Consider the following 21,839-nt stretch of genomic DNA (forward strand, 5'->3'; position numbering starts at 1 on the left):
GATACCACCTCACACCAGTCAGAATGGCTAAAATTAACAAGTCAGGAAACGACAGAGTTTGGCGGGGATGCAGAGAAAGGGGAACCTTCCTACACTGTTGGTGGGAATGCAAGCTGGTGCAACCACTCTGGAAAACAGTATGGAGGTTCCTCAAAAAGTTGAAAACAGAGCTACCATACGATCCAGCAATTGCACTACTGGGTATTTACCACAAAGATACAAATGTAGGGATCCAAAGGGGCACGTGCACCCCGATGTTTATAGCAGCAATGTCCACAACAGCCAAACTGTGGAAAGAGCCAAGATGTCCATCAACAGATGAATGGATAAAGAAGATGTGGTATATATATACAATGGAATATTATGCAGCCATCAAAAGGAATGAGATCTCGCCATTTGCAACGACGTAGATGGAACTGGAGGGTGTTATGCTGAGTGAAATAAGTCAATCAGAGAAAGACATGTATCATATGATCTCACTGATAATGAGGAATTCTTAATCTCAGGAAACAAACTGAGGGTTGCTGGAGTGGTGGGGGGTGGGAGGATGGGGTGGCTGGGTGATAGACATTTGGAAGGGTATGTCCTATGGCGAGTGCTGTGAATTGTGTAAGACTGTTGAATCATAGACCTGTACCTCTGCAACAAATAATTCATTATATGTTTAAAAAAAAAAAAGAAGAAGAAGACAGTAGGAAGGGAAAAATGAAGGGAGGGAAATCAGAGGGGGAGATGAACCATGAGAGACTATGGACTCTGAGAAACAAACTGAGGGTTCTGGGGGAGGCAGGGGGGTGGGTTAGCCTGGTGATGGGTATTAAAGAGGGCACGTATTGAATGGAGCACTGGATGTTATACGCAAACAATGAATCATGGAACACTACATCAAAAACTAATTATGTAATGTATGGTGATTAACATAACATAATAAAATAAAATAAATTAAAAAAACAAGTGAGCACACAGATGGATCAGTGCTAATTCTTTCACCACCAGAAAAATAAAACAAACAAAAACTAAAAGCACATGGTTGAATGATGACAGAAACAAAATTATTTCCATCATCCCATTTTCCCAACTTCAGTGAGATGTCCTTTTTGTTTCTACCTGTAAACTGACAATATGAGGCCTAGGAAATACAGGTATAATGTTTTCACAAAGTAATGATGATGGAAAAATAAACATTCTGCTTTCTGATAAAACCCAATTAAAGGAAGATCTAACTTAGAATAAAGGCCATTCTTTTTTTTTTTTTAAGATTTTATTTATTTGAGAGACAGAGAGAGACAGAGAGGGGAGGGGGAGCACAAGTTGGGGGAGAGGCAGAGGGAGAGGGAGAAGCAGGCTTCCCGATGAGCAGGGAGCCCCACTCGGGGCTTGATCCCAGGACCCAGAGATCATGACCGGAGCCGAAGGCAGAAGCTTAACTGACTGAGCCACCCAGGTGCCCCATACAAAGGCCATTCCTGATGCTTATATTTCATGCTCACCTCCTATTGCTTAAATTCTTTGACTTAAGCCTTTCTTAACTTGCCCATGGTCTCTAATTCCTGATCCCTGCTACCTGACTTCTTTGGACTCTGGATCTCTTACTAGTACAACACAGACTAGTAAGATTTTATGTTAGTCTCAAAAACCAGTACGGTCTTTTAAATAATGATTTCTGAGTCTCTTGAAGAGAAAGTAATTATGAGCCAACATGGGTTTATGAAGAATCAGAATAGCATCATTTTCTTCTTTTAAAGGATAGACTGATTGATAAGAAAAATCCAATGGTAATTATTATCCCTATATGCCAGCAAGGCATATGACAAACTTGCTTATCACGTTGAGTAAAACCATATAGGTATTTAAGATACCCATAAATTTCTGAATAATGGATCTAAGTCAATACAAAGGGAAGATCCATATAATGTGGTACTCAAACTTTACTGTGGATCCAAATCACCTAGAGGGTCTGGTGCCCAGAGGTCCCAGTTCAGCAGGTGGAACCCAAGAATTCGCATTTCTAACAAGTTCCCAGGTCCTCACCTGGGGATCAGGTTTTGAGAATCACTGATGTAATGTATCTCATGATATAAATAAAAGGTTTTCTTCAACATTTTGTTAGTAACTTTGTTAAATATATAAAAAGCATGATTACAAATCTGCAGATGATATTAAATTTTGATATAAAGAGACCTCAACAGGTTAGTTCTGAAACAAATCTTAAAATTTAATATGGCTAACTTTAAAATCCCACAACAAAACCAACCACACAAGTATAGGATAAGAAAAACAGAGCTTAACGATCACAATCACACACACACACACACACACACACACACGCGCGCGCGCGCGCGCGCGCGAGAGAGAGAGAGAGAGAGAGAGAGAGAGAGATACACAAGTTTTAGAAGACTACAGCTTCAATGATTCGAGAGTATACTCTGGCAACCAAAAAAGATAATAATAGTCTGGGCTTTGTAATAAAGTACAGACTATGGAATAATACATTTGATAGTCCAACTGCAGATTATACTGGATCCCCCCACACCTCGGTATCTCTGTAGTCAACTTTGGGTATCAGACATTAAACAGAAGGTAGTCAAACCAGATTATTCAAAGAAGAGCTTTGGATCTAAAATCATATCACATGAGAACAGTAAGAGGCATTGTTGATGTCTGGCCTTCAGAAGATTTGGAAGGATATAAGAGCAGTTTTCATATAATTGGTTTGTGGATGAAGATTTGTTTTTTTCTCTGTATGAGCCTAAGCAGAACTGCCATATACAGACTGCATCAGACTGCTTACTACATCCGGGTGTCCAGCTGAGGAGAGGAGAGGGGAGCAAGGGAAGGGCTGACATCTAGACCACATTTCACTTGATAAAGCCACGTGCCTTGGAGGGGGTTGAGTCCAGCTAGAAAAAAGGTAAAGTTTTTCTAATTCATATAAAACAGACAACTCTGGAGGACTTTTCCTTTAACAGGGATACCATTTCTAATTTGCACAAAGGCAGTGTTGACTGTAGCCAAGGTAGAACTAGCTCCATTAAGAGAAGTTTAGAGAAAGTGATTTCACCTCACTGGAAGAAACTGATAGAGTGATACATTATACGGAAACACAGTTTCTGAAGAGTAGTTAATCCCCCAAATTGGATGTTCAAGGACTAGCTGGACAACTATTTGGCAGGGTTATTTAGAAAGGATTTCAAGGTAGAGGAGTATGTGTATATTTATTACCAGGTAAGTGGTTTTTAGCTTTTAGGATTCCACATCTGAATTACTTACCTATCTTCTCCATATCCCAGTTGATTCCTGTGGTATAAAGATCCCTTCTCTTCACAAATTTATGATACATTTTAGCCTTCCTCCTACCTAGCCAAATTCCTCTTCTCCTTTCCCTGCCCCAATATGTAGAAAGCATACATCCTGCATTAATACTGAATTTAAACTTCATATTTTTTAAAACAAACTGCTTTTGGGGGCACCTACCTGGCTCAGTTGATAGAGCATGTAACCCCTCATCTCCAGATTGTGGGTTAGAGCCCCACATTGGGTGTAAAGATTACTTAAAAATAAAATCTTAAAGTAAAAAAAGAAAAAAAGAAAAAATCTTTCTTCCAGATTTAAAAAAACAAAAATACTACTTAAAGGAAGATGAAAACTTAATTCTCTTAACATATTCATTAGAGAAAAAGCTAAGTTTCATTTTTAAGTGATTTATATATCAGCAAATTCATGATTGGGGGTAGAAAGTTCTTTTGCACTAGAAAGAGAGTGGGATAAACATGGAAAATGTAATGTTGGTTTACATTTGTTCAAGGAGTACTAAATGTATGATGCTATATTAAGTAAGTAATGATTAAGTAATACATGATAAGTATTAAGGAGCAGAGCCAACCATAGGCATAATCTTAAAGGAAGCTGAATTATCTGGAGTTTACCCTTCTTGTACTTAAACCTAGATTTTCTGAGTGTTGGCTCATACACTTAGGACCTTTCTTGGTCTCTTCCAAGAGAATAGTGCTTTAAAAAAAAATCAGTGTTTTAAAAGGAACCTTTAGTAACTCCACCTAAATAAGTCAACTAAAAGTAGAAACTATCCTATGGAAAGACAGAGAGGCAAAGATTTTGGGGTTTATGTATCTTTCTGTAAGTACAGTTAGACTAGCTTTTCATGGAGGTAGAAGAAAACAGAAGATCTAGATACCTAAAGTTGCCTAGTCAAATAGTAATTTCCATTTTTGAACAAAAAACACAAGAAGACACACCCAAATGCCAGTAAAGGGTTCAACCACCTAATTATTTTGAATACATATTAAGGATGTAATAATACAAAATACTTCAAGGAATATTTATGTAAGATGTTTACATATGTAGTGTCATACTGGAATGATCTTAATAAGACAACCTTTACAGAACTTTCAAAAAAATCAGTTTCAAATTATTTGTAGAATGGAATAACAATAATTTTGAGCTTAGACACTTGTAAAAAAAGTGTTTTTTGATAAATATTTTAAAAATACAAAATAAATACCATTTTAAATGATAGTTGTATTTTGAGAAAGATATAATAAAGGTTTTCTTTTCTTTTTTTTTTTCCTTACCAAACTAGCTAATAAAGGTTTTCTAAGTAGAAAAAATAGAAATACTTCCTAGGAAAAGAAAATAAATCCTTTTCTTCCCTAAGGAAAAACTTTCTTTTCCTTTGTAAATAAGCATTTCTCTTTTTTTGAAGGAAATAGGTAAGTTTTAAAAAACCTTATTTTTTTGTGCAGTAAACAACTGATCTTGATCAAACAGCTTACATAATTATTTTCTTTCTTTTTTTTTTTTTAAAGGTTTTGTTTATTTATTTGTCAGAGAGAGAGAGAGCACAAGCAGGGGGAGCGGCAGGGAGAGGGAGAAGCAGGCTTCCTGCTGAGCAAGGAGCCCTATGCAGGACTCGATCCCAGGACCCTGGGATCATGACCTGAGCCAAAGGCAGCTGCTTAACCAACTGAGCCACCCAGGTGTCCCGATAATTATTTTCTTTAATATTAATTCGTTTTTCCTTGTAGAATGCCTTATACACAGTGGGCAGATAAATATTTGATATTTGTTGAAAAAAATCAGTCACTGTTGCTTCAGTTGCAAGCTGCTGACATTTTCAATGTCTTTCATACAGAATATATTATTGCAAAATTTGCCTCAGACAGACATTTTATAATCCTTCTTGTGCCCCACTGATTTTCAATTTATCAACAATGGTGCCTGACTCAGTTGTCAACCAGGCATTTTCATCATTTAATCAGTATACCATTCATTTGAAGGCAATGTTTGAAAATTGCTCTGTATACTTACATTCTTTATTTAAAGAGTTATAATTTAAGGGTGATAAAACCCACATCCAGAAGTATATATTACAAAGCTAATAACCAAATAGCATATCCAGTTTGGAAGCAGACTGACTAACGTCAACATGAGATTACAGAACCTGCTCACTTCTTACCTAAAGAAAACAGTGAAAAACAATGGCAAAGGTAAAGGCTTAAGAAATTTAGGGGGAATGAGAATCAAAAATTCAGAATATAAAAGAAGCTTCATCTGGAATGCAGGGCCCTAAGATTATCCCTGCAGCAAATATCTAAAATGCTACCTATCCACAAAGTAAGAACGACAAACTTAGAATGATTTCATTCATTGATGCCCAATGTTAGGAGTGTCCTGGCAAGAATGACCAGAAAAAGGAATAAGGAGAAAAATGAATCATCTTTTCAATTATCCCAGTCTGTATTGCCACTTCGGTGCTTCTAGAGCTCTAGGGCCCCTAAATTGAAGCTGAGATATTTTTATCTTCCTGGAAAGAAGTTGCTTCAAAGGCTGCTGAAAATTTCAGATTCAGGCCTTTTCCTTCTTTTCCTGAACCATCCTTTTATATATCATTTTTTCCATACAATTTTAATATAAATTCCTAGAAATGTATGAGATTTAACCAATAAGGTACTTACATTCACACTGTATGACATCTAAGTTAAATTGCTGGACGGCTCCCATGCTTATCTGTTTTAGCTCACTGTCCAACAGCATCTGCATTAAGGATGTTGACAGATGCTGGCAGGCTGACATGCAAGCAGTCTGGGCAACCTTCCCCTGTTTAAAACAAATATTAAAACCAAAATATAAATAAACAAATAAGCAAACACATAAATACACCATGAAATATCAGAAAAATTATATACTTGACATTCTTTTTGTTGCCTTTTTGGGGGTACAACAGTGACTACTGGCCTTTCTATTTCTGTATTCTAAGCAGTTATGCCTTTTAGCCTAAGAATTAAAATTAATATTCTTGTTTACTTGTCCTTCTCAGAACATAAATATCATTAAAGTTCTAACTGCACCCAGGAAAATTAAAAGACAAATAAAAAACCCATGATTTATTATGTTAGATCTCTTGAAATGTCTCAAGTATTTTAAAAATGCACAGTAAAACACAGCATTTATGAAATAAAATAATTATACTGACAGAACATTTTATTCAGGTAATGTTCTTTAAGCTCTGCTTTATAAAATTAACCAAGCCAGAATAAAGGAAGTTAATAAACACTATATTTTTATTTAAACTGCACCTAAAATTAAAAATATACTTTTGAGTCATAAGTCCCTCTAATCAACATCAGTTTGTGGCAGAGCTTCAATTAGCTGGGGGGACTTGCCTACCAATATGATTTCAAAATCATCTATAGATCTACATTTAGTTTTTAAATCACCTGATAATTTAGAAATATGTGGTTAAATAAATTACAAATACTTGTGGTTTTCTTTCACTACATATATTATTATAAAATATTTTCTACTATAATAAGCTCCTAAAAACTATGTAAATTTTCACTGACAGCCTTAAGGCTACATTTTCTTAAAAATAATAAAAATTTTAAGTTTTCATGTTCAGCCTCTAGATTAATGTCACTTTTAGTATAAACTGTTTCTTTAAACAGATTTTGTATCCCAATTAAAAGTTTAAAATATTATAAAGTCTCTTTCATATATAGTTTTCCAGTGTAATACTGCTCCTAGTATTGCTCTCTTCAACCACAAACATGTGATTTGGTGATGGATTGACTCCTGTGATAGGACTCAAAGACCTATGAAAATGGCCAGAAATAATGACTTTTGGAAAATGTGTCATGTTTTGCCTCATTTGCATTAATAAATATTTACTCAGTGCTATTTGATAATTATGCTTTTTACTACTTACAAAGGCCAATAAAGCTACAAAATCATGAAAAAAAATCTAAACATAAATGTTTTACTAAATTGGTACAGAAATGTTTACAGAGTTGATCTCTTAGAAAAAAAATAAATATGTTTTTAAGATGTCTATTAGAACAACATTTGTTCATTAAACTACACATTTAAAATCAGACTAGAAACAAAGCAGCTTTTATGAATAAGTCTTTAGCATTTAGACACTATGCAGTGAAAAACTGTATCTGAAATGGAATCTCAATTTCTTAATCAAAAACTTTAGAGATAAAAGCCAATGCAAACAATATATTTGACAGATACTGATGAACTGACAAAAAAGAATGTAACAAACAATGCAAAACCCAGCATGCTTCAAGATCCCTCAAACCCAAGAGGAATTAGTCTGGGAGACATGCAGCTCCATTCCCCAAGCACCATAATATCAATATGAATGGGAGGGGGGACAAAAACAGAGAAAAAGGAGAAATCAATGGCATGTAATTTAGTTACAATGTAATAGGTTTGAGAATACTTAATGGAAATGTAATTTTGACCTAATGGAACAACTACTGCATTTTAGCTTCATGTACTTCTCCATCCAATCAGCTCCATGTCCTACTTATGTTGCCCCTATGATATACCAACTGCAAAACAGATTAATAAATCGCCCCCTAAAATTACTATTATATTCATTTTATAAGTAAACACACTGCACAATGTAAGTGGTATAATTTTAAGGTGATCTTAAAAATAAATAAATAAAATTCAAAATGGGTTCAAATGCTACAAATGACTAAAACAACAGTACTATTGGAGCCAAAAATGATGGTAAGAGTACAGAAATACATGCTATTCTATAAACGTGGTGGAAATAGGTAATGAAAACATACATACACACATACATGCATGCACGTGTGAATTTAGCTTTTTATTTCAACAACATGTAATAATAAAACCCTAATACCAAATTTCTTCTGATTATGCATATTAAATACAGGCTTATTGTTCTCAAAGATATAAGATTAAAATAATTGTAAAATATTTTATAAATCTTCAAATGAAATAAATTCTTTCTTATAGCCCAAAATTAAAGTTAATATCAAAGGTTTGGATTCTTCAAACATTTAAAAAGTTATATTCTATAAGATAATACATTTTTAACATGTTTACTTCCTAACCATAAAATGTGCATAATTATCCTTAAATCCATCTATTACTTGTATTTGGAGAGAAAACATTTAATGTTCCAAATATTTGCACACCCAAAAAATACCTTTGGCAATTCATTTTTGATGCCTATAGCCCTTGATACACTTTGATATAACCAAAAGACCCCTTTCTGAACATTATTATTGCTAATACTGTGGACACTCTTAATAATATTATCATTTTCTAGGACACAAATAATCTAGTACATTTGCAATTATCTTTAAAAACTAGTCTTTTTCATTAGAAATGCTGTTTTTTTTAACAAAACTGAAATAATAAATTTCAAACACCTAGAAATTTCTGCAGCCCTCATCTGAAAAATTAATTGCAACTAACTGTAACTACTATTAACATTTTCTTTCTAACACAAAGTTCAATAAGTAAAAACACCTGCCAAACTTTTAAAGGTAACTACTTTTTTACCCTCCTCTAACATTTTGCTGAAAAACAACTTGCAAAGAGAGAAAACCCTTAGACAAACTTCTTAGATTTCAAAGGAACTTGTAAAAGAGAATTTGCTGACATATTAGATCCTTTTTGCATTACCCAAAAGCTTTTCTTCTAGGAACAATTGTGGTAAGGAGACATTTGGCTCCTAGGAAATTCCCAAAGGGTCAACCATATGCATCCTTCCATGGCACCTTCACAGTGCTGCTTTCTAGATCCATGTTTCAAAAGCAGCTTTCATCATTTACTTGTGTGTCAGTCAATATGATTTATGGACTGCATTCAACAAAGTCAAAGCATATAGAATGAGAAATATGACTACAATCTGCTAATTTGTTTTGTATTGAGCCACTTAAGAGTCAAAGACCTGATGTCAGACTGAGACTAGCAACACAATTAACCAGTCGGTGACAGATTCATCCATCCTCCCTGCCAGGCTGTGCCAATCAAAGACAGCATGAGGCGACATTTGGTGAAATCAGTAAGAAAACTCATTCTCTAAGCAACCTATGTGAGACCTTGATTGACACTTTTTGAATTTAGTTTGTGGAACACAGCCACTCTTTAGCCAATAGTCCCTCACTGCAAGCTGTGAAATAAGGCTTTTAATGCCAATCACAGGAACAATAAACCACAAACCACCAATCCTCAGTTTAAAAGGAATCAAGAAAACACATCTGTTTGTATGTCAAGCCAAATTTCTAAAATAATTTACTATTACAGATTAGACTAAAGATAATCTCTTTCCTTTGAAACACCACAAAATGACATGGTAACAAAAATACAACAGATTTTATTAGATTATGTCTCAAAACTGTTTTGGTTTCAAAAGTAATGTTTTGATAGATCTACTCTAATATAATAATAGGAGAAATGTAGAATACTTAAAAACTAATTTGACACATTAAAATTTTCATTTGAAGTTTTCATTTGTCTCACCATTCTCTTATTTCAAAGATCTAATAAAAAAAGAAAGGCTTGATTTCAACAGTAATTATTTGAAAGCATTTTTCAATGCTGCTTTCATTCTCTCTCAACTACATTTAACATAAAAATGTGCTCTTGAAATCACAACCATTCTTTCTGTATTGGTCTTCCTTCCTTAATGATCCCAGGAGAATCCATTTTACCTTATTTATATTCCCACAAAAGGCCAACTTTGCACAATAAACTACTTTTTTTATTTAAGTAAAAAGAAATATATAGACTCAGAAATATTGTGCGTTGCATTTACTGTTCTTTAAATTAATAACATATTTTGTTTTAAAAGGTTATGTAACTCTTGTCAGAAAAATCTGGAAAACTGAAATAAAATTATGGTCAATTTGAATGTTAAATCTAACACTGGCAAGAAAATTTATTAATTAATTCTGATTCTGTATGGCATTTTACAATTATTTAAGTTATTAATTTTTTAAGTTACTTAAATTAAAGCAGTAAAATATTACATTATTCAAACTCACTCCCTCTCAGTTTGCTGCATAAATTTCACTTGAGACGATGAAATAGTCTTTTCAGAGGAAAGGCAAAAGAAAAAGGGAAACATTGATGAACTGGTCAGTCTCCTAAAGACCCACAGTGTATATAGCCTTTTTTAAGACAAACAAACTAAAAGAGTGAGGTCTTTCATCAAATGTGAAGTAAACACTAGAATTAGAAATAAATTCCTAATTGAAATATGGAAAAAGATGCCTAGTTGAAAAGTAGATATTTTAACTTAAGAAATTTATTTTTCTTCCTTCTATTTTATATAAAAACCACTAATCTAAAGTTTTATTACATAAAACTATATCCTGCTCTTATGTAAAGAATGTTATTAAATAAATCAGGAAAAAACATATCTAAAACATTAATATAAAACATGAAAATTTCCCCAAGATGACTTCACAAATGTGCAGATTCTTCTATCTAGTAAAACAGGCTTCTGGCTGAATGTTGCAGTACTGACATATGTAACAGTGAAATGTCTCAGATTCCCAATAATACAGACTGGATAAAGGTTTAAATATCAAGATGAATTCCTTCAGTGAGTTTTAATAATAACTTTAACACTATCTTGAAGACAGATTTTTGAGATTATGCCAAAAACACTCATAGGTCTATCAAAATATACTCAACTCTAAACACCTCCAACATTCTCCAAAATACCTCTTTTACATTACTATATTCCTCTCATACTCTTTCTGTCCCCACCTAAAGTAGCTTTAGCCCCAAAAGAGGTGGTTAGCACATCAATTAACCAACCATAATCCCCACAATAAGTATGAATTCCCATTCTTCCCTTTCAGGCTTTTCTCCTCCTAACAATTCCCAATCATAAGGATATGAGACAGTAACATAAATGCAGGCTCTTGGGGACACGGACACACACACACACACACACACACACACACACACACACACACACAGAGTTTAAATAGAACACAATTATCTTAAAGTTGGGGGAAAAAATTTCCCCAAACGGGGAAAACTTTAGGACAGCTGTAAGCTGTAATATATGGCAATTTCTCTTTCACTCAAAACTTCCTTATCCCAACCACTGGGCTCATCAAATTTGGCGGCCTTTTTTACTTTTTAAAAAAATCTTTTGAACATGGCCTTAGATGACATGTAATATCCAGACTTCTAGCTTTCTGCAAGTATCACTGCTGATGTCATGGCAGCTCCATGCTATCTTCCAACTCATTCTACTTTTAATAGGTGGAAAGAAAATACAAGGACAAGCAGAGCAATAAAAGTCTAGAAGACGTCAAGGTTTTAAAGAAATGTCTCTGCTTCCAAGCAATTGATAATACCAGAAATCAAGATAAAATGGTGAAAGCTGCATGCACTTTTGCCCAGACTGGCAAGAAGAGGAAGCTAGTTTATGCTGTGTGGGAGCTGACAAGGATTATTCCTAACTCTTAAATCTACTTGATAATAGCAAGTTAGGCAGTTACGCATATGTTTAAGGAGGGAAGCAATAAAATATTAAGGCTCTATAACTTCTCTCACTTAGCAATTATAAGAAAAGCAAGGGAAGTTAAAGATGAGCTGGAATTTTCCCTGTGGTGACTGAGTACTATGGCTAAGCCACAGAATTAAGAGCAAATCGCTGGAGCATCCCAGGTACTGTTCTAAAAGCAACAGCTCGGTGACAGCAGAGTCATATCCTCATTTCAGGGCTACTTAATCATTAAAATGTACTGGAGTTTGCAATCCCAGTACAATTTAAAATTTACAAAGAAGTTGCCAGAATTACTGATACGTTAGACGATATAAATAGTTTCCACATGATCACTAGTGAAATGGACAAATGACATTCGAGCCAACTGAGTTATTAATATATGTAGGTAGGTAGCTGACATATCAGAAATCCAGCCATATATATACAAGTATAATGCAGAGCAGACCTTTGTCATTCAAGGCATTTAAATTTAGGTTTCTATGGGGTGCCTGGGTCGCTCAGTCATTAAGCATCTGCCTTTGGCTCAGGTCATGATCCCAGGGTCCTGGGATCGAGCCCCGCCTCGGGCTCCCTGCTCAGCGGGAAGCCTGCTTCTCCCTCTCCCACTCCCCCTGCCTGTGTTCCCACTCTCGCTATGTCTCTCTCTGTCAAATAAATAAATAAAATCTAACAAAAAAAATTAAATAAATAAGTAAATTCAGGTTTCGACCTTTTAAAAATCTCAGAGTCCAGTACAAGTAGGGCTTCATTTGCTGAGGCACACACTTGAATAACATGCTCTGTGAAATGGGTATCCGGGTATCACTCAAGAGACTGAATGCGAAGTCCCAACCTCCCTCCCAACTCAATGTGGCTTTGCTGTCTTCTGTTAGTTGACATGGATAGAATAACTCTTGTTAAAGTCTACACTTTTCATTTACATTTCATAGCATTTTCTGAAAGAAATTACATGGCAGAGACGTATTCTCAAATTTGAAAGTTCTCAAAGTTTTGGGGTATACTCACCCAGAATATCAAGGGCCTTCTGAACAAGTAATTTCATGAGGCTGTCGTAGACTGTGGGAATGAGGTTGGTGTAGATACTTTTAGATTCACTTCCAGTTGAGAAATGGGATTTTTAAAAGAATAAGGGAAATGTATCAAGTGGAGGGAGGATATATATCAAAACAAGATGAAACCTATACAAAGTGGGAGGGAGTGATCAAGGTAAGTTATCTAATTACCTAATTACCATTTTTTTTCTAGAGACAACCTTGCAAATGATATTCAACAATACTCTGAGAGTGACGAGTAAGTCCTTACAACATCTACAGGTAGGCCTTGACCGGCTGCTCCCTTCTTGTTTCCAAAGAATTGACAGAGGCTTTTAATCTCAGCACTACCATTTAACACACTGTCATAAGTAAATGATCTAAAAGAACATCACAGCTTTCCTACAATGCCTAAAGTCTCTTGAATGAAAGAAAAGGAAGGGATTAAAATGTTGCTCATCGGGCGCCTGGGTGGCTCAGTCATTGAGCGTCTGCCTTCAGCTCAGGTCATGATCCCGGGGTCCTGGGATCCAGTCCCGCACTGGGCTCCTGGCTCGGCGGGGAGCCTGCTTCTCCCTCTGCCTCTCCCCCTGCTCATGCTCTCTCTCTCTCTCTCTGTATCTCTGTGTCTCAAATGAATAAATAAAATCTTTAGAAAATAAAATAAAATAAAATAAAATAAAATGTTGCTCATCTTCTGAATTCATTCCCTATATGTGATATTTGTCTGAACATGCCCCTTTGGTGGGATTTTCCAAAGTCCAATCTCCTTAGCTTTCATATTATAGCACCTTACATAAGTTTTTTATAAGTATATATCAGCACCTTGGCCTGCTGAATTTTGTTATATCTGACCTGCAAACATACTCTAAATAGAAAAGCACCAAGGCTGTTCCACCTCTCCCATGAGCTCTATCCTCACCCTTTTCCATTCCTGTTAGCCTCCATACAGTTCTCTCCTAATCCATTAGCTTTCTACTAAATCTCTCGTGCTGTTTCCTTCTAAACTAAAAGTCTTCTATTACTACTACTTCTTCCAATTATGTTCTGAATCAAAATGCTGTTTTCCACAACCTTTGACAGTGGGAAATATTTAAGTGTGCTATGCTACATACACACATAAGACTTACAACTTAATGCAATTAAATCTCTCACCAAGATTAGTCAGCATCAACTTAATAAATACTTAAAAGAACTAAAGTTATAAAATTCAACTATGTTTATTTTCTTGTTTTTTGCAATTAACTTACAGTAGTGAAAATCACTTGTTTAATTACATTAATGAAAAGCTTAAGAAAAAATATAGGGGTGGCTGGCTGGCTCAGTTGGTGCAGCGTGTAACTCTTGATCTCAGGGTCATGAAGTTCAAACCCCGTGCTGGGTGTACAGCTTAAAAAAATACATATTAAAAAAAAGGCTTAAGAAATAATATAAATTCTCTAACAGTGGGCTTTGACTGTTTTCAACTTTTTCATTTACATTCTCTCTCCAAGTTCTTTAATTCACTCCAATGCACTGATGTAGTCAATGGTTTGTTCTATTGATTTTTGTGTACTTGGAATTAACTTTTTATAAAGTATGGAATGGATATCAAAAATGTCAGTAGAAATACCTCATTTATCGCCAGAGAAAGAACTATCTCATATAAGTAACTTTTTCAAAACCCTGAACATTCAAGTGCCAAAGCTTTTAAAATTTCTCATGCTAATTTATACAAAATTGATCCCCAAATCTATCCCTGCCTTCTTAAATAGAGAACAAGAACATTTTGAGGGGTTTTTTTGGACAGCAGGATTAGTATCACTTCTGAACATGACTTCTGTATTTTAAACATGTATATGATTTATCTGCAGGAAACTTGTTAGCAAGCTTAACTATATACTTAACAATTACTACAATAAATGAAGAAAAAGTTGAAGTGAAAACCCAAGGGTCTGTCTCCTCAATGGACAAAGTACTTGGCCTTAGTGCTCAGAATTCACAGTGGTTATTTTGGTGCTAGCAGATCTTTTATTATGTTTAAATCACTACTCAATTTACAGGCATGAAGAGAGTTGTAGTTTGAATTACTATGTTATTCTTTCATGGAGATGTGCAAGGAGAGTAAACATACAAATATTTCTAATCAGTACTGACACCACCTTTACTAAATAATTTTCATGCAGGCATTTTCCAAATTTTTGCCTGTGAATAAGACTACAACTTTCTTTTCAAAACTAGAAAGTAGGGGCGCCTGGGTGGCTCAGTCGGTTAAGCAGCTGCCTTTGGCTTGGGTCATGATTCCAGGGTCCTGGGATTGAGCCCCATGTTGGGCTCCCTGCTCAGTGGGGTGTCTGCTTCTCCCTCTGCCTCTCCCCCTGCTTCTGCTCTCTCTGTCAAATAAAGAAATAAAATCTAAAAAAAAAAACAAACAAAACTAGAAAGTATTCTATACTTCACAAATAAATCTGATTAAAAAATTCTGATCTGTGCAGTATATTTTTACACTATGCATACAAGAAAGCGACTTTTATTACAATCCATTTCTTTACTATTTCTCTCATGTTAACTTAAGAAATACTTATCAAGCACTTCCTCTGTGTAAAATATTGTTTAGGTGCTACAGAAGATACAATGGGTGGATAATAGTTCCTGACATAAGGGGATTAAATTCTAATAGCGGAAAGAAGGCAAGTCTTCAAATGGCTATAGTATACGACAAAATATAAACAGTACTATAAAAGTGGGACAAAGTATCCACATATGGTTAAGTGGAATTAGCAAATGCTTCATGAAGAGGTAGCATTAAAAATGCTTCTGGAGGAGATTCAGGATTTTTACAGTTATAAATGAAGCCAAGGTAGAAAATAAAAGATCCAGGACACAATGAATTTTCCACTTTGAATGCTCACGCTGAGTAATGGTCAGAAATGTACCTGGAAAGAGGCTGAGATAATTTCTTTTCATTAGCCTGTGAAATTTTTACTTTAGATGGGCAACAGATTCTGAAGCTTTTCAAAAGGGAAATATTATTAGACTGTGTCCTAGAAAGAATAATCGGGCACTGGTATGTATGATGAACTGAAGTGAGGAGACACTACTGGCAAAGGCTAATTAGAAAACAATTATAATAACAAAAATCTGAATTTCAACAATAGGAATAGGAACATTTAAATTTCAAATGCTAGATGAGACTTTTTAAGGTAAGAACTTGTTATACTGTACATTCAGAAAATATTTATGAGTTCTTATTCTGGCCATCAAGAGCTCACAACTAGAGGTGGAATGGAGCAACAAACACAGTAAAACACAAAATATGATGAAGCCATGAAAAAAGGTAAAAGCTAATAAGGCAATTCAGGCGAGCGACACTGGGTTTGGAGTGAAAAAGAAAAATCTGCACTAGGTCATGAATCATACGGGGTTATGCAGCGAGGTAAATTTCTACAAGTGGAGTTTGGGATAACGTCTGTAGAGAAAAGGCACTCAAGAAAAGCATAAATAGTCTTATAAGCAAGTAATAATATTTGTGAGTGTTTATTATATGCTAGACACTTTTCTATTTTATGTACACTATCTCATTTAACCTTCACTCTTATTGACCTCATTTTACAGATGAGGAAAATACCTGCATATTGTGCCCTGTCATGCATGAGGTGACCACAGAGAAGTTTCTCAAAGCACTACACTTACCACAGATGCACCATAATACTAACTTTCACAATCAAGTCCCAGAGATTCCTCCTGATAGTTTCACCAAAATAAGGACTATTATCTTCAAATGTAAGTTTTTGCAAAACTACAACCATACGAAAAATATTGCCAAATAATTAGGATTTACTATAGGTAACTAAGCAGAGAAAAATAAGTCTGCAGGAAGTTCACTATTATCTAATTCACATACTAGCTTTGGCTTGTATTTACTTACCGACATGGCTGCATGATTACTGCTGTTAGTCTGAGGAGGAAGTCAGCCAGGCAATCAAATAAAAAAGGAAAATGTATTCCAATAGCAGTAGAAGCAGTGTTTCAAGTAGCAAAATACACTACAAAACAGGCAAGCCGGCTCTGTGTGTTTGCTATAATTTAAGGGCATTAATTTATTACATACTTGTGACCATAATTTTATTTTGGAGATTTGTATGTGAATTTTTATACCCACACCAATTAGACAAATCCTCCTCCAAACTTCTGTCTACCTAATCAAGTAGTCTTGAATACCAAGAACTTTTGTAGTTACTAAACGTCTGCTGAACTGGCAAATTTAGAAAACACCAACTCTTGCACAGGGTTCTTTGCCACAGAGCAGCTGTTCTCAAATGTTAATTAAAAAATGCAGATTTCTAAGCTCTGGAAATTTTAATTCAGTTAGGTCTAGAGCCAAGCACCGGAATCAAAATTGTTAACAAATATCTCTTCCTGCAAATGATTTTAATACAAAAAGAAATAAAATGTCTCTTTCTTTACAAATAAAAAACTGTATGATTCTGAAGATGCTTAGAAAGGATAAGCCACTAAGCTTCCACATAATCTGCTACTATAGCTTAAAAGAAAGTAATCAAAGAAAGATGGCACATTAAATTATCTTGTAATTAATCATTTAAGTGTATTTTCTTCCCAAAAAGTGAGGAACAAGTCAAAGCGAAAACACAAATCACTGGTCTCAATTTAAATACATATACGCTCCTGCTGAAGTTCTGTACTAAATATATAGTACTAGCTTATTCCTTTAAAATATTAGGGCTTAATTTAATTAAATCTTAATTCATTAAAATAATAAAAATTAATAAAATTAAACTACAATAGCCTGAAAATACTGTTTACTTTTTAAAAATTATCTAATTTACTTTTAAAATTCTGATAATAAACCATATAATATTTAAGCACCATTTTTTTAAGAAAGATAGTTACCTGAAACATGAATTTAACCTTATTATTAGATCAACAAAATTCAAAATTTATTTATTAGTGGCAGCTGAACATCTGGTATAGCCTACATTGAAGGTGCCCCTCTGTGTGGGAGGCTGTCTTCTTCACCAAACACACAATGAGTAAAAAAAAAAAAAAAAAAAAAAACCCACAAGCAGGAAGAGAAGAATAGCCAGCCTGATCATCCTAATTAACCCCAGTAAACAGTAAGCTGGGAACTGTGTTAGCTAGACAATTCTCTCTTCTGGAAGACTGGACTAGACTCCAGATAATCCCTAAGTCCTTTCTAGATTTAACTTCCAATAAAAGTCAGGCAACAACATTTAACATGAACCCCATGTAAGTCATAGGATGTGGTATGCTTTCATCATAGTTCACATCATACCATTTTTATGACTTATAGGTAACAAATCAGATCAATGTGATTCATTACCATTATATATTTTTAAAATTAGTATCCAAATAAGGAAAACCAATTTGTAAGCATATATATATAATATATGGTTATGTTTTCACTAAATAAGCACTAAAATGCATTCAAAGCTGCCTGTGCCATTATTTTAAAACTACAATATGTATTTTTCATACAATTCTTTCTGGTGTCACACGAAAGAGAGGGTGATTAAAACCTCTGATTGTACAGTTGACTATTAAAATTCTCCTTTATAATTTTCAATCAAGTAAAAGGACATGTAAACCCATATACTTAACTCAGAAAAAAGTTTGAACCAAAGAATAAAGAACATAAAAGGGTAAGGCTAAAAGAGAAAATAAGGTGCCAGAACAAATAAATCTATGTTTAGGTTGGGACTTTACATCTGTATGAAATAATGATGCTTAGAAACATAATATTATATATAAGGATCTTAGAGATGACCTAATCCAATCATTTTACTTCAAAGAGAAGGAAGCAGGTTGTTTAGATTCAAGATGGTAGACTAAGTTAATGTTTTTACTCCACATGCACCCTGAGATACAAGTGAAATAAAAAGCACAGAATTGCAAAAAGTAATAAATTTTTAAGAGCAGAGAAAATGATTTCTGGAAGACAGAAAGCACATGAAACAGAGAAAAGAAAAATACTGCCCATTATTTGCTAATAGGGAACTACAGTGGAGCTGAGAGACAGCTGTGTATGAGAGGTCCAGAGATGGCAGGTGTGAGAGAGGCCAGAAATGAGAAATGGGATGGAAAAATAGGAAAGGTGACTGAAGATTTCTTGAACAACTATGCCAAATGATCCCTTAACTATAGAGCACAGGCAATTTCCTTAATGAAAGAACATTTAGAGGAGAGCTGAGGCTTCTGGTATAGGTGGAAAGAAAGAGGGAGGGAAGGAAGAAGAGAGGGAAAAAGAGCTCTGCTCATTCTGGCATGGTGTGGTGAAAACAGAAAGAGAGGAAAGAAAGCTACATAATTTATGAAGCTCAGTGCAAAAGGTAAATGTGGTGCCCTTTGTTCAAAAATTATTAAGAATTGCAAGAAAACAACAGCTGAGCACCAAATCACATGCAGGAACCTTCTAAACTCAAGATCCCATGTAACTGCATAGGTCACACATACATGAAGTTGGCCCTGAAGAGAGGAGGCCATAATCTAATGGTTAGCTCCATAGCTACTCACTCTAAGGTGAAGAATCCTAGGCAAAATCACCCCCAATTCTTAAAAAATTCCCAGTTAATTCCTACTCAGAAGAAAAGTTTACAAAAAACAGGGTATTTACACAGTAGCAAAGTAAACTTCTGTCAGCTCTCCAGGCCTTCCTTGTTAAAAGAGAATGAGCAAGGGCGCCTGGGTGGCTCAGTTGGTTAAGCAACTGCCTTCGGCTCAGGTCATGATCCTGGAATCCCTGGATCGAGTCCCGCATCAGGCTCCCTGCTCAGCAGGGAGTCTGCTTCTCCCTCTGACCTTCCCCCCTCATGTGCTCTCTCTCTCTCTCTCATTCTGTCTCAAATAAATAAATAAAATCTTAAAAAAAAAGAGAATGAGCAAAATAAAGAAACAAAAAACCTATTCGAGGGTAACATAGATAATTAAAGAAACCAAAAATACCTATCAAAAAAAAAAAACCCTCTAATGCTCAGGAAGATTTTAAAGATAATATATCCATTTTTTTTTTAAAGAACAGTACTCTATGACGAACACTTAGAAACAGAAGTGGTTCATTAGAAATTAAAAATTAACAAAATATTTTACAGAAGTACTGAAAAATAAAATTGGGAAAATCTCCCAAAAACACAGAACAAAAAAAGATAAGAGGCAGGAAATGAAGGAGAGGATAAAAGACATAAAGAATCAATCTGGGAACTTAAACATCTAACAAAATGAGTCCAGTAAAGAGAAGATAAGAAATGGAGGAAAAAAATTATCTAAAAAATAACAGAATTTCCCTGCACTGAATAAGGACACAAAATTTTTGAAAGGGGCCACTGAGTAAAGAGATAAGTGAATGAAATAAAAGCTCACATTTCCACACATTCCCATGACATTTCAGAATATTAAGGATTAAAGCACATATCCTAAAACCTGAATGCCAAAAGACAATGGAGAATGCCATAAAAATTATCAAGCTAAAATTATATAACCAGCTAAACTATCAAACATGAGGACAGAAGACATTTTATGATACGCAAGGATTTAAATAGGAGGAAGTTATTGAGGCAGTTTAGCAAAACCAACCAGTGAAGCAATAAAAACATGCAGAATCCAGGAAACAGTTCCCCACCCAGAGATCAGAGAAGGAAAAATGCCAGGTTAGCAGCTACACAGCAATTCTAGCAATTCCAAAGAGTAACTGGTACAAATTAGAGACAAAGGCCTCAGTAGTTATCAAAAGATAGTAGATGAAGAACTGATAAAGTGAAGGGTGGGAAGCTCATTATCTTTGTCCTACAAAGAATTAAGATACTGACTAAAGTAGAAGGAACAAGAAAATAGGAATATAAATATTTTATAAAAAGAAACAATAAACAGAAGAAATAAAACATATTGTAACAATCAATGGGAGAAATAGGGGGAAAGGAGATGTTGCTATGCATGCCTATCTTTCATAGTAGGGAATCACTAGTCTCTATCTTTAAAGATAACCACCCGAAGAAATAAAAACGTACAGTGAAAAATGGCAGTTTGGGAGAGTGGGACGGGGTATGAGGAAAGAGCAAGGAGAGGGGCTACTTTCCATCCCAAACTATTCTGGACTATTTCACTTATTTCTATGTACATGTATTAACTGGAATAAAAGTAAATAAAACAACCTCTACTTCAGGCTCTATGAAATAAAACAGACATTAACAAATTAATCCAGAGGTTGAATGATTTGTCTATTTTCACAGTGCTGGGTGATTGGAAGAATCAGGCCCAGACCCCAAATCTTAAAATTTTCAATATAGTGCTGCATCTTCAGAAAAAATTTTTAAGGAGAGAATGATATTTTTTTAAGTAAGCTCTATGCCTAATGTGGGACTTGAACTCATGACCCCAAGATCAAGAGTCATATGCTCTACACACTGAGCCAGCCAGGTGCCCTAAGGAGAAAATGACTTTTAAAGTTAGATACTATCTGTTTCTGACCAAATCATGTATCTTCATTTATTATTAGATATATATTTGTTTCTCACTTAAAGAAAGCATGTTTCAAAATTATATATGAAAACTAAAAATGCAAATTAAAGACTTAGTAGCACCAGATACATTTAGTAGGGAAGGAGACTATGGCCCTAAGCATAAAGAATTTACAAAGGATACTAAATTAGGCCATCAATAAAACACTTTTGGCTGGAAGCAAAAATTAAGGCCAGGGAAAAACCCTTCAAGGTAAACACCTTAAAAGGAACTAGATAGGGAAGTAGATACAGAATTTAAAGATCAAATAACATTTCCCTGTTTTGAAACTAGTTCCTACTATAATTTTATTATTGAACATATACTCTGATTTATTTCCTGAGTTAATCAAAAGTAAATCATTTTTCTTTGGCAATGTGATTTTAAAATCTATACCATATTTAGTGCTATGCTAGTAAATGTTTAACAATTCTCTGGGAAAAAAGGTTTCATTCGTAAGATTTGCTGATTGCCATGGTCTATCT

At 34.7% G+C, this 21,839-nt stretch overlaps 1 protein-coding gene across 4 annotated transcripts in view; it reads right to left on the reverse strand.

Annotated features, from left to right (window-relative positions):
• Nucleotides 1–21,839, reverse strand: part of EXOC6 (exocyst complex component 6) — a 245,058-nt gene that overhangs the window by 58,931 nt on the left and 164,288 nt on the right. For all 4 annotated transcript variants that reach the window (XM_025881148.2, XM_025881146.2, XM_025881150.2 and 1 more), the window contains one exon: nt 5,973–6,114. In XM_025881148.2, the coding sequence (XP_025736933.1) occupies nt 5,973–6,114 (142 nt within the window). The remainder of the gene's footprint in view (nt 1–5,972; nt 6,115–21,839) is intronic.

The sequence above is a fragment of the Callorhinus ursinus genome, unplaced genomic scaffold, assembly GCF_003265705.2.
Source record: "Callorhinus ursinus isolate GAN/ISIS: 27379988/994484 unplaced genomic scaffold, GSC_fseal_2.0 scaffold20, whole genome shotgun sequence".
NCBI classification, from domain to species: Eukaryota; Metazoa; Chordata; class Mammalia; order Carnivora; family Otariidae; genus Callorhinus; species Callorhinus ursinus.